Source organism: Eleutherodactylus coqui, chromosome 5, assembly GCF_035609145.1.
Source record: "Eleutherodactylus coqui strain aEleCoq1 chromosome 5, aEleCoq1.hap1, whole genome shotgun sequence".
NCBI classification, from domain to species: Eukaryota; Metazoa; Chordata; class Amphibia; order Anura; family Eleutherodactylidae; genus Eleutherodactylus; species Eleutherodactylus coqui.
In genome coordinates, this window is record NC_089841.1 from 112,588,000 (window position 1) to 112,605,879 (window position 17,880).

The 17,880-nt window shown below is 44.5% G+C and overlaps 1 protein-coding gene across 1 annotated transcript in view; it reads right to left on the minus strand.

Moving 5' to 3' along the window:
* LOC136627707 (solute carrier organic anion transporter family member 4C1-like) overlaps positions 1 to 3,006 on the minus strand; it is a 93,361-nt gene extending 90,355 nt beyond the window's left edge. Inside the window, exon 1 of the mRNA XM_066603027.1 lies at positions 2,586 to 3,006. Coding sequence (XP_066459124.1) covers positions 2,586 to 2,991 — 406 coding nt within the window. The 5' untranslated portion in view covers positions 2,992 to 3,006. The remainder of the gene's footprint in view (positions 1 to 2,585) is intronic.
* Positions 3,007 to 17,880: the final 14,874 nt, after the last annotated feature.

Sequence of the window (17,880 nt, forward strand, 5' to 3'; positions counted from 1 at the left end):
TGATTTCAATGGGTTTGTTCTCATGAGTACGCAGAAAAAAGTCGGACCTGCTCTATTTTCCTGCATTTGCGCAGCAAAGGTCCCATAGATGTCTATAAGGCGGTGTGTAAATATTTTCCTTGAAAGTGTGAAACACTGTACAAAACGCATGGAAAGAACACATATGGACCTCATTAGGCTAATTAGTCTGTTATTCCAAGAAAAAGGGTGTGTCGCACGGGTGAACTGGCCCTGCATACGCAAAAGTATAGTACTATGTGCCGATACATGCGCAAATCTACTTCTTCCAACCTCGTTCATGTGCAAAAACACTGCGCTGCAGCAAGCGCCCTTCTGCATACGGTTGTGTGAAGTCATCGTTAGGCCAGGTAACTACATATCCAGCTATCAGGGATTTTATCTTCCAGCGAGATAGTGAAATAGAGGAGGAAAACTGGTGCCTCATAGTTTATTGACTTTAAAGTTAAGGTTCATTTGAGGTATATCTAAATATGTAATTGGCAGGAGCCCATAAAAGAACGCACGGTATCTGAGTACTGGATGCCTTTGGCTTTTAGCTTGGAGATCTACAGTTGCAAGTCAATAAATTCACAATTTTTTCAGTGTCATTCAATTCAATGGGAAAATTGGAATTTTGTGTGCAGAAATACGGTCGCAGAAACTGTATACAATAGAATCCATTGATTTTAATCGGCTACCTCAGATTGCTCGTTTTTCTGCACACGTTTCCATCGAACGAGAAAGTATACAATATGCACTATTCTTTTGTGGAATTGTGCACCAAAGGCCCCATAGGAGTCTATAGGGGCGCGGAAATGAGCATGAAATGTGAACAAACATGCATGGGAAATGTCGTTTTTCTGCAGCCATCAGTCAGGGCTCTATAAAGTTTGCAAGCAAGACTCGGCAGATATTTTGGAAAGTGCTTAGGAGAGTCTCCTTTTGGAAGCATCCTCCTTCGAGTGGAGATGGAATTGCTCATAAATTTCAAAGCTCAGAGGTGGGCACTCTGGGACCCCAGAGAATGAACCCCAAACCTTCTCTTTCTCCTTCACTTTTCCCAATGAATTGAATGACACTGAGAAAATGGGGAATCTCTTGACTTGCAGCTGTAGATCTCCATGCTCTGCAAATCAGATGTACTGGCATACTCTGAACAGCTGGCAGGTGCCAAATTCTGATCCTCCCATCAGCACGGTAAAACATAAATCTGAATTCATCTGATCGGGTGGTTTTTCCCTCCTCAATGATCGAATTTTTGCTCATTTTTGCCACTGGCACTGGAAGTGGTCATCTGCTGTTATAGCCCATCCACGCTAAGTTGTGCATTATGACCCATTAGTTGGAGCACCAATGTTGTGTTGAATGTTTTCATCAGAACAATTCTTGATATCTTCCTCTGACCCCTTTTTTTTGATAAGCTGTTTATGTCCACAGGATCCCCCTTTGTTGAATGGTTTTCCTCAATCATACCATGGTTATATCTCTAATTTCTTTGCAGGGAAGCTCCCATTGTGACAGAGCAGGTGTCTCTAATAAAGTAGCTATCCATTGTTTATTGGTATACTTGGAGATCCAAAAATCTCAAAACTAAAAACTGAATGGAAACAATGCTCAGAAAAACATTGTAGAATTCTTTATTATAGTGATCAGTGGGAGCTCATTTATCTGAAAGTCAACATTAATTTTGGCACAATGGGCAAAAGGATCCTCATTAACAGCTGTTCTACGAGAAAAAAACATTTTTAGGGTTCATTCACACGAGCGTAGGTGTCTTTATGTTTGCCCACTGGCACCGTAAAACCGAGTGAATGGGCATTTTCCATGATCCTGGCCAGAGTTTTTTTCGCCCATTCACACGACCGTGAGCGTCGTTTTTATCAAAACAATACGCTGCAACCCAGAAAGCCCTCGCTGTGCAAAAATCCTCGAAATGCCTTCCAGTGCCTATATAGAGGCACCTCTAAGCTTTTCGCAGCCTTGGACGCTGCAAAAATTCCTCCCTCTCCCTTTTTTTCCCTGCTCCCATAGGAGTCTATGGGACCCGCTGGGGTATATTGGCCAAAAGATAGTTCCAGAACGTCTGGCGTATTTCAGTTGCGTATGTTCTATTTTCAGTGGGTCGACATTTTTTACATGCTGTATAATTGCCCATGTGAACGAATGCATTGGAAACCAATGCCTCAGATGGTCGCGTATATACGGTTGGTCGTAATAACGTGGTATATACGTGCTTGTGTGAATAAGCCCTTAAACTGTTCCTCAGTATCTGCAAAGAGCTCCAGAACCAAAACCAAGCCGATACCCGAGACACTAGTACAGTCATTCTGCAGAGATCATAAGGTCAGAAAGGCAAGTATGCTACATGGGGTGAATAGTACAACTATGGTGTATGATTGCTAACAATACACAAACTATGCAAAAGCAGTAAGTGACAGAATGCCATCCTATAAAAATAAGTCTAGAATATACAGGAAATCCGTAACTGTACTTGTCCGTAACCAATTCTAAATATCATGTTGTACTATGTTTGCACACAATATTAAAATAGTTTTTTGAAGAAATGCCATTACTATAGTGCTTACCTTGCAAAATAGCCAGGAGACTGAACATCACTAGGTAACCCTTGGGATTGTTACAGCACTGCAGGCAGCTTGGGGTAAATTTGCCCCATCCACATGGACCCTCTTTGAACTCCTCATCTACATGGTGGGCCTGTGAGTCCGGCTTCACTCCATCTTTGACCTTACTGATTTCCTGATCAATAGATTTTAAGCCCACCTCACCCAAGGAGGTAAATGCAGGGTTATCTATGCCTTCTTCCATGACATATGTTTGACAGTCCAGTCTGGGATGAGTGAAGGAGAGTAGCTTCTTGAAGGACTCTTGGAATGACAGCAGTGCTCCTGACAAGTTATCTGTGCATGGTGCATATGTCGTTCTGCAGTTTGGCAAACCACGATCATCCTTGTCAGACATATGTTGAGTCATAGGAAAGGTGGAGAAACCTCCTAATTTTTTTTTCTTGGCTACAGTTTGGGATGAACTCACCTGCCAAGGAAAAAAAACACACCCCTCCCACCCTGTTTATCTCACCTGTTTCCCTGTCTTCCCACCTGAGGGCATGGATCACATGAGAAGACAACTCCTACTGTACCTGCCCTCCACCTCCTCCTTCTATTAGTGCACATCCCCTGTATTCATAGACTGTAAACTGACATGCTGGTTATCTGTGCAACACCCTTTTTTTAGCACAGAAAGCAGAAGTTCTTCTGATCTTGTCATTTAATATCTGTTCAGAAGCAACAATTTAATAATCCACATGCAGATGACTTCCACCTATTAATTATTTACTTATATGTATGAGCTGTAAGCAGAGATCACAGCCGATTGTTGGTACTGTGTAACTACAGCTAATTATAGGTAGGCAGTAATGCAAACCTGTTTCTTTTCACTCTAGATAGCTTTGCACGCCATTCATACTTAAAGCAAAGCCGTCACATTGGAAATGTAGTGCAATCTGCAGGCAGCGTGTGTTACAGAAGGAGGAATTGAGCACATTCATATGTAGTTTTGTTAGAAAACTTCCAGTATCATTTATTTATTCATGTAAGCCTCCGCTCATTCTGGGCTTAGTAGTCATGAGTGACTTTCTTGCGTGTATACAGTCATATCTGTCATCAATGATTAGGATTACTACTAAACCCTGAATTAGTTTAAAGTCCAATTGTAAAACGTTTCCAATTGTAGTTATTCATTACATGGTTTAACTTGGTAATTCACTATCTATAACTTTGTATCATGTTTGCACAGAGATCAGAAATAGTTGTTGGAAGGAAAACTGTACATCACTTTACAACCAAGGACAGGGACCATAAATGATAACCTGGAAATGGAATGTTCATGTGCAGATCTTGCATTATCAACCATATAGAGATTAAGTATCATAGGCAAATATGCTAACGATGGGGTACAGATTAGAGATGAGCGAGCATACTCGCTAAGATCTCTCTCTCACTCTCTCCCCCCCGCACCTCCCTGCTCACTCCCACAACTCACCGCTCTTCCCCGCCGGCACCTGAATCTTTAGAGACGAGCGGGCCGGTACTCCAATAAGGTACTACTCGCTCGAGTAGTTTGCCTTAGCGAGTATGCTCGCTCATCTCTAGTACGGATCCTTAATCTCCAGGCATAGTTTGATGTGGAACCATACAGTACCTCCCAGTGTTTCTGATTATATATGCATATTCATATGGAATCCTCCCTCGAAAAAAAGTATCGAGCAGGTAGCATTGCTTGCCATATTATGGAAGTACTCATGAAGACATCATACAGAGGCGCACAGGCAGAGGTGGGTTATAATGTGGGTGGTGCGCGGGATTTAATCTACAACTGTGCCATCATTTATTTTTAATTGGTCGTTATAATCTGTATATATAGTATACTGTCTATTATCTTTATGACATGTTAGGCCTTTGCTATTCTTAATAATCACAATCATACGAATAAAGTTCCAATTCTTAGTCTAGGTTCATACGGCCATAAGTACCGTACCTGTGTGGCACGAGCATGTGGCAAGTGCACTATGACATGTGTATTTGCATGACGCCAATCCCAATTCACTATTTTGGTGTGTATGTGCATGTAATACACAAGATAGGACATTCCACGATTTTGTTTGCACGAGTAATGCATGCACACAAATAAAACACAGGTGTGAGTAACTAAAAACCAGAAGAACTAAACACTTTTGACACAACTAAATTCAGTTTGTTGAGTTACAATTTTGTATGTAATAACTGACAAGAAATTCCTTCCTTTCAGTTCTGCTGTGTGCAATCATGAAACACATGAAGTGTGAACCTTACATGGAGGAAATTGGCCAAGAAACAGGTTACGTATATGGAGGAAATTGGCCAAGAGCAGTATAGTCAGACACAGTGTTTCTTATGATTCTAAGCTACAGGGTCGGCGATAGAAAAGTACTCCGGCACCACACTCTTATGAAAGCTGTCTAAGAGAAATATCCGTCTTTGTTGCCCATAGCAACCAATCACAGCGCAGCTTTCATTTCACCTCAGCAGTATAAGAGGTAAAAGCTTCGCTGTGATTGGTTGCTATGGGCAATAAAGACAGATTTTTCTGTTATATAGCTTTCATTAGAGTGTGGTGCCGGCCTGCTTCTCCATGGTCTACCATATAAAAATATACTATACAACTAAGGCTGCCTGGGACACTTGTCCATAATATGAGTAAAAGATACAGCCCCATGAAAACAGACTATAAGAGAGGCTACCTACCCACGGCCGAGTGTGATATCGGGCCGTGTTTCACGCGTGAACATGCGATGTCACTGTGGATGTGAGCCGTTTTTCTGACAAAAATACCTCCCATCACTTCTGTGAGGTTGTGATCCTCCGGTGCGGCTTTCAGGTGCGTCGGAGGATCAGCAAGTCTTTCCCATTATTTTCAATGATAAACCTCGCATCGCACTCGCATGCACATTGCACGGCGTGTGGTGTGTTTTCCTGTCCCAATGGATGGGTGATATGTTCTGAGGAACGTGCAAAGATAGACCATACCACTATATGCGTGTGAAATTTGTGTGCCTCGCAACACACAAATCTTGCGCAATTTTCTTGTACGTGTGAAGGCGGTCAGGCTGAAGTAAAAAACTCACAATTAAAATATTAGCAATAGCCTTTACTAAAGCCCACCATAGAAGCAATAATACTAGTAGCCAAGAATCTTCCTAGAGAGTCCCTCAAAATTATCGGGACATCAACACGACATGAATAGAATATTGCTGAGGATCTCGGCTTGCAAAAGGTTGGGAGTCAAAGTTCTAGTGCATCATAAAGAATTGTAGATATATGTATGTATTTTAGGTTAATCTGAAAGAGGACCTGCCGCATAGGGCTCCTTCACACAGGTGTGTGGTGACAGCATATTCCTCACGCAGGTTTTGCGCATGTAATACAATGTACCAATCTGCCATAGGCTCCCGTTTACACATATTGCATGAAATACATGCGCAAGAAAGACCACAGGAAGTTTTATCTTGGCGCATATTACACACTCGTAGTGCATGGCGATTGGCAGCATGACATTGCATACTTGCTGCATACCAACTTGTGTGCGCCATGCAGTGAATTACGGTCTTGTGAGCCAGGCCATACTCTGACAAGTGAAACTGCCTGTTTGCTTTTAGCCCTGGTTCCTCACTGATTCCTGCTGTTCCAGCCCCCACTTCACCCAAATATACTTCTATTAAATTCAGAGCTCAATACTAGTCAATCGTCATGTGGGCAGTGGGCAGTGTCGGTGACTGAGGTGACTGGCATCAGGACACTGGGGGTTTTATACCCTGTCTAAGTAAAGGTTGCATTGGTGGGAAGTGTACCAAATATATTAAGAGGTATAAGCCTATTGATATATTTGGCATATCAGTGGGTGGTCCATGTGCCAAATCTGAAATATATATAATTTAAACCAATTTCTTATGTAAATGATAGTAAATCTGATGGGCCTGCAAGGCCGTGCCCACTTTTGATAAGCCCCACCCAGTTTTAGAAATGAAGTGAGCAAAAAGTCCCAAATTATGCTGAAAATGTGAAATGCACCATAATTTGCAACTTTTGAATGCCAAACATATGGCGTAGAGGCAGGGACGTAGCTAAAGGTTCATTGGCCTGGGTGCAAACGTTTATCTTGGGGCCACCCAACTTCTCTTAACCCCTTAACACAGAGGCGTATTTTGGAGCTCCTGGGCCCCAATGCAAAACCTGTAACAAGGCCCCCAACTCTAAAGTTTTATTCCTAGTACTGGGCTCCCTATATGGAGAAGAGAGGCCTTATGGGCGCCCTAAGGCTCGTGGGCCCGAGTGCAACCGCATCCCCTGCACCCCCTATAGTTACGCCAGTACGTACAGGAGTTTTAAAAAATCCTCCTTGTATGCCAAGCAGCCCAGACCCCCCTGAGATCACAGACCCCATAGTAGATACTATAGCAGCTACAACAGTTGTTCCACCACTAATTGTATCAGAGTCTGTAACATGGAGGATAATCTGACACTCTTTCAGAAAGGTACATTTTATGGGCTTTTGGCATGCAATGAGACAGTGAACATTAAGTAGGTTTAACAGCTCCATAAATTACTCATTAAAATTCAACTATAATTTTTAGTACATGTTCAAATTAATTGTCTTCCCATCATCATTTCAGTGTTTGTAGTGTCATGGAAAATAAGTAACGTGTTCTTAAGAAGAGGAAAACACCACCCAGACTACTCCCAAAGTAAAAATAAATGCTAATTATATATCTAACTACCTTACACCAGGCAGATATCAAGATCTCATATTATATGTTAATATGAATATATTATGGTTGATAGATGAAAGGGAAGCCACTTTAAGTGGATATAAAGGATTATGTTATCAGCAAGATATATGCGATATATGAATCACTCCCTTTATGAATGGGAGTAATTAGGCTAGTAAAATGCAGCTCTCTCGGCACCATCAGCAGACTGTCTTTCAGTACAATGTATTATTGCTCTCAGTAAGGCCGGGCTCACGGGACCGTATGATAAAATGTTGTGTAAAAATTGGCGTGGTTTACGGGTGTGTGAAGCTGCGTATCACCGCGTTTGTTATCACATATTCATACACGATGCCATGCACTGATTTCCAGTTTTTTGTTTTGTTTTTTTTTTAACTTTCCTTCTATTGTCTCTAAACATTGTTATGTAAAAATGCCACACATATGTAATTGTGTATTCACAGCGTTTTCGTACATACCCATAGATAACAATAGGTCTCCATCGTGCGTAATATATGGTAAAATAGGACATGCGTTCCTTTTTGTGCATGTATTATATACAGTGTAAATGGATCAATGCAAATCAATTGACTCCATTCACCGCATATTACCGTATATACCGGCGTATAAGACGACTTTTGAACCCCGAAAAATCTGCTCTGCAGTCGGGGGTCGTCTTATGCGCCGGTAATACAAAAAAAAAAAAAGTGTAAAAAAAAAAAATTTATTACTCACCTCCCACGGCGTTCTGTCGCGCTCCGGCAGGATGTCGCTCGCTCCGGCAGGCTGTCGCTCGCTCCTCGTCCCCGGCGCAGCATAGCTTTCTGAATGCGGGGCTTGAAATCCCCGCTTCCAGAAAGCTAATACACACGACGGCAGCCATGACATCATTGAATGGCTGTGATTGGCTAAAGCACACGTGGCTTCAGCCAATCACACTATTCAATGACATCATTGAATGGCTGTGATTGGCTGAAGGCGCACGTGTGTTAGCAATCACACCCATTCAATGATGTCATTGAATAGTGTGATTGGCTGAAGCCACGTGTGCTTTAGCCAATCACAGCCATTCAATGATGTCATGGCTGCCGGCGTGTGTATTAGCTTTCTGGAAGCGGGGATTTCAAGCCCCGCATTCAGAAAGCTATGCTGCGCCGGGGACGAGGAGCGAGCGACATCCTGCCGGAGCGCGACGGAACGCCGTGGGAGGTGAGTAATAAATATTTTTTTTTTCTCCACTGTATACCGGCGTATAAGGTGACAGTTGGGGGGTCGTCTTATACGCCCCGTCGCCTTATACGCTATGCGCACATACATTGCACAATTAAAACACGCTCCTTTGAGCCTGGCCTAAGAGAAGCAAAATAATCTTGTGGATGTGATACATTTTAATGGCTAGCTAAAATTTACAAAAGCAAGCTTTTGAGACTACTTTGGTCTCTTCGACATGCATTCAATACATTACAGTATGGACAAAATAAAAAAGTTGGGACTCAAAAGAATATTTTAACCAAATGAGATGCCAAAGTATTGGCTACCAGTGCAATGCTACAGCCACGCCCACACTCCATTAATGGGATACTGCCAGTGGCGGACAACAGATACAGAGTGCCAAGGGCCTCTATGCAGAGAATGTGCCTGAACAACTCTTTCCGCCTGCAAAGAAAATAAAGAGATATATAGGTTTGTGGGGATTTACCAGTTCCATGTAAAAGTTTAGGTAAGTACATACTTTCCTGCTTAAAAAAAAAACTAGGCCTATAAGTGCACATTGTCTTAGGAACAGTGTTATCCCAGACCAGACCCCTAAATTATATTGCATACCAGATACAAATATTTTCACCATTCGTATGACCTCTATACTGTATACCATTCATATTACCTCTAGAATATGAACTAAACCAACTATACCAAACTAAACATCATCAGTAATAACACTATATAAGGGTCAAATAATACTGTCACATATTACCACCACATAGCAACTAATACTACCATACTGTTACTAAAGAAACACCACTACAAAGATCAGTATAACCAATAATAAGACTCCCAAATATACTCCCAGATTAGGACCACAGTAATACCATACTGTTACTGAAAAAACACTATACAAAAACCAATATTATCCCCATACAGTGACCATATACCATTTGATACCAGTTCTATACAGGTGCTCTACAGACGATATAAACGATTATAACACAGTTACCACCAGTGATCACAGGTGATGTCCCCTCCATCTGGAATCTTTAACTTTTTCCTTTTCTTATCCATTTGTCCCAGACCAAAATGACGACTTTTGTTGGATCAGATCCAACTTAGCTATGCAAGTAATTCAGACAGTCGGTCACGACAACATCGTGGCATGGTGGCCTCAACACAGGCCAAAGACCTGTTGTCTTGTTAAGCAGATTAAGGGTTAATGCACCATGTGCGAAGTCCTGCTAGTGCTGTCTGCCTTTGCTGCATGAATGCATGCTGGATTAGCCATGCCTGGGAGTAGGCTGGAGGTGTGGTTTTCTATTCATTCTACCAGTGTTCAGGTGCAGAGGGGCTATATATTCTCACCCCTCCTGGTGAGTAATGCTGCTTATTCCGTTCCACAATGGAGGACTTGGAGTTGGAGCTCTACTGTGCTGGATGTTTTACAACCTGCAGATAAGTAGCTGCTGATTCCTTTGCAGTCTGTTTTGTTGCGTTTCTTTTCTGTTTTGCTTGGCGTGTCGATGCGTCTCTTCTTGGATTCCTACAGGGACAATCTGGGCCCAGAAAAAAGACCGCTGGGCTGCTTTTTTTTAGAGGCGATGTCCCCGCTTTATGCAGGGACCCATCACCCTCCTTGCTAGGTTAGGGCCAGGCTTCCTCCCCTCTCCCTGGAGTGGTGCTACCATCCCGCATAGTGTGGTGCACACTGTTCATCAGTACAATAGTCTATTTTTCACAGTCGTGGTTATCATCACCCTGCATCCGTGCTGAGCTTAGTGCTTGTGTGCTGCACGGACGTGACAATTACTTTTTATGTCATTGATGTTGCAGTCTATGGACGACTGAAGACATTGTTCCTATAAGAGGGAGGACTTGGGTCTCTAATCATGCCAGAAATTGTCCACCACAGATGAGATAGTGACCTCAGTGGCCTATGGAAGATTTGGAGGATGCAGCAGATTGCTAATGATCAGTGGATTAAACAGTCCTATATATTTTAAGAGAAGAATTTTTTACAAATTAGCAACAAAAGAAAATACACAAATGAGGAACTACTAGGAAACAGAGAAAATAATAATTCTTCATCTTTAGCAAATTAACCTGTTAATATGAATAAAAATAATAATAATAATCTTTATTTGTATAGCGCCAACATATTCCGCAGCACTTACATAGACGGGGGAATACAGAAAGAGAAAAGTACAAAAATTACAGAATCACGGTTACATAGTAATCAGTTGATGGAAACAGTAGGGGTGAGGGTCCTGCTCCAACGAGCTTACATACTACAAGTAATGGGGTGATACAGAAGGTAAAGGGGCTGGAGATGTGCACGGTATGGCGAGGTGGAGAGTGAGGGATGCTATACACATAGACAATGGTCAGACATTTAGCCGTGTGATGGCAGAAACGGTTATGGCTAGCAGGGATTGCACTCAACAGGTCAGGGAGCATGTTATCAGGCGGAGTACAGAGGGGTTTGTTTAGGGAATGCGGTATGCCTCCCTGAAGAGGTGCGTTTTTAGAGCGCGCTCAGTCTGGTTTCGTTAGCAGAGCGGAGTGCCCGCGCTGGGTGATGGATTAAGATGAGGGAGGCAATATAGGGTGGTGCTGCACTGTGGAGGGCTTTGTGAATGAAGGTAGTGAGTTTAAATTGAATTCTGTATTTAACAGCAGCCAGTGCAGTGACCAGCACAGGGGAGAGGTGTCCGAGTAGCGGCTGGACAGGAATATGAGCCTGGCTGCCGCAATCAGGATGGATTGGAGAGGGTAGAGTCTGGTGCAGGGGAGGCCGATCAGCAACGAGTTGCAATAATCGAGCCGGGAGTGGATGAGGGCAACAGTAAGCATTTTTAGCGTATCCACAGTGAGAAAAGAGCGGATTCCTGCGATGTTCTTGAGGTGCAGCTGACATGTTCGGGCGAGAGATTGGATATAAGGGGTAAAGGAGAGATCAGAGTCAAATATGACCCCAAGGCAGCAGGCATGTTGTCTAGGAGTTATGGTGGCGCCACACACTGAGATGGAGATGTCAGGAGGAGGTCGGTTAGTGGAGGGTGGAAATACCAGTAAGTCAGTTTTAAAGAGGTTTAGTTTTAGGTAGAGAGAGGACATAGTGTTAGAGACAGTGGACAGACAGTTGGTGATGTTGTGGAGTAAAGGTGCAGAGATGTCACGGGAAGAGGTGTATAGCTGGGTGTCGTCAGCGTACAGGTGGTATTGGAGATACAATTAATTCCAAGGAAAACCAAGTTGGGTTCCCTCTTCTCCCCAGTCTCTTAAAGTAACTGCGACTTCTATACTGTTACGGCAAAAATGTATGGCCGTTTAAGGACAGCGGAGTGTAGCTGTGAATGACGTCATATGACCCACGAAGTCACATGCCGGAGGAATTAAATGACAGAGCCCACACAGTTAGGCCCCATGTCCACTAGCTAAATGGAATTGCAGATTCCGCGGCGGATTTCCGCAGCAGATTTTGATCATAGGGAATCATTGGCCATCCGCAGTCCATTAAATTTATTTTTGCACCCGCTGATGGCATTTTAAAAGAATTGCGTTTTTCACGCGCGGGAGAAAAAACGCGGCATGCTCCATTCTGGCGCGGATTCCGCGTGGATCAGCAACATTGCTATCACATTGACAGCAATGTGTGTGGATATCTGCATGCAAAAAAAAAATCATTTAAAGCAAATCCGCAGATTCTGCGCGGATTTTATTTTTCAAGTGGACATGAGGCCTTATGGATTCAGCATAACATTCCTACCTGACCTAGGTCAGGCGGCTTTTGTTTATAGCCCCCTTACATTGGGGTGTCACAGCATCATTGGACAATTTACAATCCAACCTTTGATTGGTTACTTTAGACATTACATTCCCCCCTCTTGTTTGTATTTAGACGAAGTTAGAGAAAAAAGGAACAGAAAAGAAATAAGCACACACATTATAATTTTATGTTGCTATTATCTCAAGCTTTTGTCAAGGATGACCTCTGTAATAACAGGTGTCTCATTACCAGTTCAGGGTCTCGCAGGTAGTTACAGTGCTCCAATCACTGTTTGACATATCAGAGAGCATTTACCTGGACCTTGGTTACTTGCTTCTTGAGGTCTAGTGCCCATGGCCGTGACGGGCTCCGCAAGCGGAATTCTGCAGCGGAGCCCGTCACGGCGCCCTCCCAGAGACCCCATACTTACCTCCAGATCCGCCGTCCGACATGCCGCAAGACGCTTCGGCACGCATGCGCAATAAAGCGCGTTACACACCGGCATCGTCATGTTACGTGCCGGCAGCATCATGTGACACGCCGGCCGCGTCATGACACGCCCACATCATCACATGATGCACCGGCCGCATATGTGCTACAGCGGAAGATAGCGGGACGGATGGCTTCCATTGACTGCAATGGAAGCCGTCCGCGCGTACGCCCGCAGCAAATAGAACTTGCCGGGGGTGAGGATGTGTGATTTCAGGGTGCAGAATTCCGCACCGTGAGAATTGCGCTATTAGGTTCAATAGAACCTAATAGCTGTGGGGCAACACGGCGGATTTCCGACGTGTAATACACGGTGGAAATCCGCCCGTGGGAATTAGCCCTGAGAAAACAGCAACTTACATGATTTATTCTTACTTTGTTCTTCTATATATAATACACACTCGCTGCATACATTATAAATCAACTTTTAAGGTTAATGGCTAGACATTTCCTATTAGGCTGGGTTCACACAGGGCGGATTTGCTGCTGTTTTGCCGCAATTTTTCCATTGCAGTTTTGCCGCAGAAGAACTGCTTCTGCAGCAAAACCGCTTCAAAGGTTAATTTTGGCTTGCAGATTTTCTTGCGGAAAAATCCGCAGCTGTTTTTTTCCGCAGCGCTTTTTTACTTTTTGCAGCGTATTTTGGTGCGGATTTTGCTGCGTCCATGGAGGTCTATGGACAAAAAAGCGCAGCGGAAAAGACAGAAGAATGGACATGCTGCGTCTTGAAAAACCGCACCGCAGTTGTATTTCCGCACTGCGGCTCTGCGGAAAAAATCCGTCCTGTGAGAACAGCTTTTTGGCAAAACTCATTCGTGCTACATTGCACTGCAAACGCAGCGGTTTTGCCGCAGTGCGGATATGCAACGGCAATGCGCGGCAAAACCGCCGCAAATCCGCCCTGTGTGAACCCAGCCTTAATGTTCTATAACATTAATCCTTCTACGTTATCTTTTAGGATAAGAGTACATACTATAATATCAATTGCTCTTATCCCAGTCCGTCGTCTGGTTATGCCATCTCAGATTGTATAGCCAAAATGTCTGTACAAGAGTACGCCCAATAACTGAAACTACTCTTTATATTTCAATCTATGTTAAAGACACATGTACAATTTTATCATCATAAGCAATTAAGTCATGTGAATAATCAATTTGACAATATTACACAAATATATTCTCCATCGTTTCCACTGTTTTGTGATCACTTCTGCTGTCTTACTATGCTATGCCACACAAACCTCTCACTCTCCTCCCCACCCCAAACTCAACTGTTCTACAGGGGCAGGTTGCCTTACCTAACACTGGGAGAAGGCATGAACGACCTGGGCACTCTTCAGGAGTCCACACCCTTTCCCCAAACGAGGTAACACCCCGTAGGGCATCACCTCGCTGGAACCTATGGCAACTGTGCTATCCCTGGGTAGGAGAAGGAGCATGCGTGTGTCTCCAAGAGACAAGCAGAAGCAGAACACAATATTGTAAAGAGATGTTTGAAAACACATTTCAAAGTACAGTCCATCTTTGTTCAGCTGTCCATAACTCATGCAGAATGCACTCTTTGTAAGCAAACAGTACTTGCTACTTTGTTCTATTCAGTTCAATAGCTCAGGTCAACAACCAGTATGATAGTTTTATGGCGATTTCTCCTTGGAGATGAAACTGGAGGGACAACAATTCCACATTGTTAGAAGAACACATATAAATATTAGACCTTTCAAAGTTTTAATCGCCTGTTTCTCTGCCTCAATATGTGATTCGTAATTTGTAAGTGTTTTTCACTGTTTTTCATCAATTTGATTATATATATATAATCAATTATATATTATATATAGATTATATATATTTCTCCACAGATGCCCATTCTTGGTCAATAAGTTAGACTGAGTACACATACATCTCTCAAAACCTACATTCTATAGCTGTAACATTCTAATCTTTAAGCAAGTGAAGCTGAGTAGTTAAAGGAGATGTCTCGAGGAAGCAGTTAAATTTTTTTTTTTCCCAGTCCCCCCCATTAAACATACATTACTAAGCCCCCCTGTAAATGACATTTCTAGCTGGTTTCTACTTACCGTTCCAGCGTTTCAGCAACTTATAAAAGTTTCCTCAAGATGGCCGCCGGCTCTTTCCCCGTCGCTCGCTGCAGCCCGACGTGCGCGCTCCCGAGACGCCGCCAGCTGTGTCTCCATGGCAACCGGACGCATCGCAGCCGCCGACCAGACGCCCCGCAGCCGCCGACCAGACGCCCACCGCCAGGCAGCAGGTAACCGGCGCTAGCCCCCAGCTCCCCAGCGCTAGACCCTCAGCCCAGGTGAAGGCCCCGGAGCCCAGCGCTAGGTTCCGGAGCCCAGCGCTAGTTCCCCCGGCCTAGCGACAGCCGACCCATCGCAGCGACAGCCCCCCCGGCCTAGCGCTAGTTCCCCCATCACAGCGGCAGCCCCCCCCGGCCTAGCGACAGCCCCCCCATCGCAGCGACAGCCCCCCCGGCCTAGCGCTAGTTCCCCCATCACAGCGGCAGCCCCCCCCGGCGCAGCGACAGCCCCCCCGGCGCAGCGGCAGCCCCCCCCGGCGCAGCGACAGCCCCAGCCCGGCGCAGCGGCAGCCCCCCCCCCCCCCCGACAAATCACTTACCTGGGAGGCTTCTCGGGGCTGCTGGGCTGGGCTTCTCCGCTGGGCAGCTCCAGTTTCTGCACCTTCCTCTAACAGAGGAAGGTGCAGAATGGCCGCTGCAGCGCGCTCCCGAGCAGTGACAGCTCGTCTGCGCATGCGCAGAAAAGCTGTAGCGGGGAGCACACTGAAGCGGCTCGTGCTGAATGGAGAAGACCGGACTGCGCAAGCGCGTCTAAAAAAGCAAGCTGCCAGCGAATTTAGACGGAACCATGGAGACGAGGACGCTAGCAACGGAGCAGGTAAGTGGAATAACTTCTGTATGGCTCATATTTAATGCACAATGTACATTACAAAGTGCATTAATATGGCCATACGGAAGTGTATAACCCCACTTGGTTTCGCGAGACCACCCCTTTAAGATAAAATTTAAATATTCTTAATACATTCTATCATAGTCCAAACATTAAAGGGGTTCTGTCAGCAAAAAAATAAATAAATTATACTCACCTACAGAGGCGTAACTTGGAGCTCCTGGGCCCCAATGCAAAACCTGGAACGGGGCCCCCAACTATAATGCTTTATTTATAGTACTGGGCTTCCTATATGGAGAAGAGAGGCCTTATGGGCCCCCCAAGGCTCCTGGGCCCGGGTGCAACTGCATCCTCTATAGTTATGCCCCTGCTCACCTGTATCTCACCGGGCCGTTCACCAAACACCTCCCCATCTTCCCATGTCCGTCCTGCAGGCTGTATAAGGCAGTGCAGAAGCTGGCAAAGTTCCAGCTCCAAAACTGCCTCGACCACTGCCGGGCAGCAAGTATTTTCACCTGTTCAGTGGTCGGCACGTGACGCGTCACTCCTACGCCGGCCGCATATTAACTTTTTCTTCCCCACTTCTGCCCTAATCAGCAATTTCAGCAACTTGATTGGTTGTTTAGTGAATCAGTTAACCCAAACAACCAATCAGGTTGCTGGAATTGCTGATTAGGGCAGAAGAAAAAGTTAATATGCACGCCGGCGCGCCTTGTGTGGCGCAGAGTGTAAGCTCTTGCCTACGACCTGAAGGTTGCAAGTTCGATCCCCACATGCGTCAGGTAGCCGGCTCAAGGTTGACTCAGCCTTCCATCCTTCCAAGGTCGGTAAAATGAGAACCCAGCTTGGTGGGGGGTAATTAAGTAATAATTACCTGAAAGCGCTGCGTAATAAGTTGGCGCTATACAAATACCAAGATTTATTGATTTATGCTCACTCGCCGTCGACTACAGTGGTTAGACGCGGCCGGCAAAGGAGTGACGCCCAGCACGTGCCGACCACTGACCCGGGCGGAAGTACTTGCTGCCAGGCAGTGGTTGAGGCAGTTGCGGAGCTAAAAACTTTGCCAGCTTCTGCACTGCCTTATGCAGCCTGCAGGACGGACATGAGAAGACATATGTGGATGCTCCCCCCTTTGTCTGTGTACAGCCTTCTGGGGCTGATACCACCCAGTGCCGTCACGACAGGTCACTAGGCGAAAAAAATCCACCTCCGTCTTGTACCCTCTGGGGCTGACACCATCCCAAAGTACTCAAGATGGGTGATGACACAGGTCTTATTGGTAGTACTCACGTTTTTATTATAATGGCTCACTCCATCTGTCTGTTTAGCCTCCTCGGAGGGCGCCCTCCCAGAGGGGCACTCAAGACAGAACCCAGTGTCCTGACATATTCTCGTCTCCTACCCTTGTCGCGGTGGTGAGTGTTCTGAATTCCTCCTACATCAGGACAAAGATACTTTTTATCACTCTCAGAGAAACAATAACATTTTTAGCCGACATCCATATATTTTTTATACTTATGGGAAATGGGGGCAACTCAACTGCTACTGCTATTCATACATTAGTGACATAAGGGCAATACAATCATATCAGTAAATTGAGTCATTTCCCAATTCATCATCTCTGACATGGTGAAATTGGTTTACACATATACATTACTTTATATTTAGCCCACTAGGAATTCCATTTAATTTCCAAACTTTACATATAATTCTCCCCCATTTGTACTAACAGCAATAAACTCATAGATAGATAGATAGATAGATTCTGTCTTTAAGAAGGCAATTGGCAGTCTACCAAAATTAATGGTATCTTCTACGTACGGGTGGTGGTTAAATTTACTTGTCGCGTCTGTCTATAACGCATTCAGTAAGTTAGTCAAATAACTGCGTATTTACTTTTCGGAAAAATAAAAAAATCTAACTGCACTGCATCTTAAGTTGTGTGACATATAATGGTCAAGTTAGTCTTTTCATCTGGGTCGTTATATATAGCCTGCAGCATGTCCCATGTAAGTATTTGTCTGCAGGTTTTTTCTCTCTATGTCATTAGTTTGTTTACTGCTTAAAAGGTCCTATTCCCTCTGTCAAAGGGAGTCTCTTTGCACATGCAAACTTGTCATCACTTATACAGCCATCATTTACACATCCAAACGCATCATGAAATTGTCA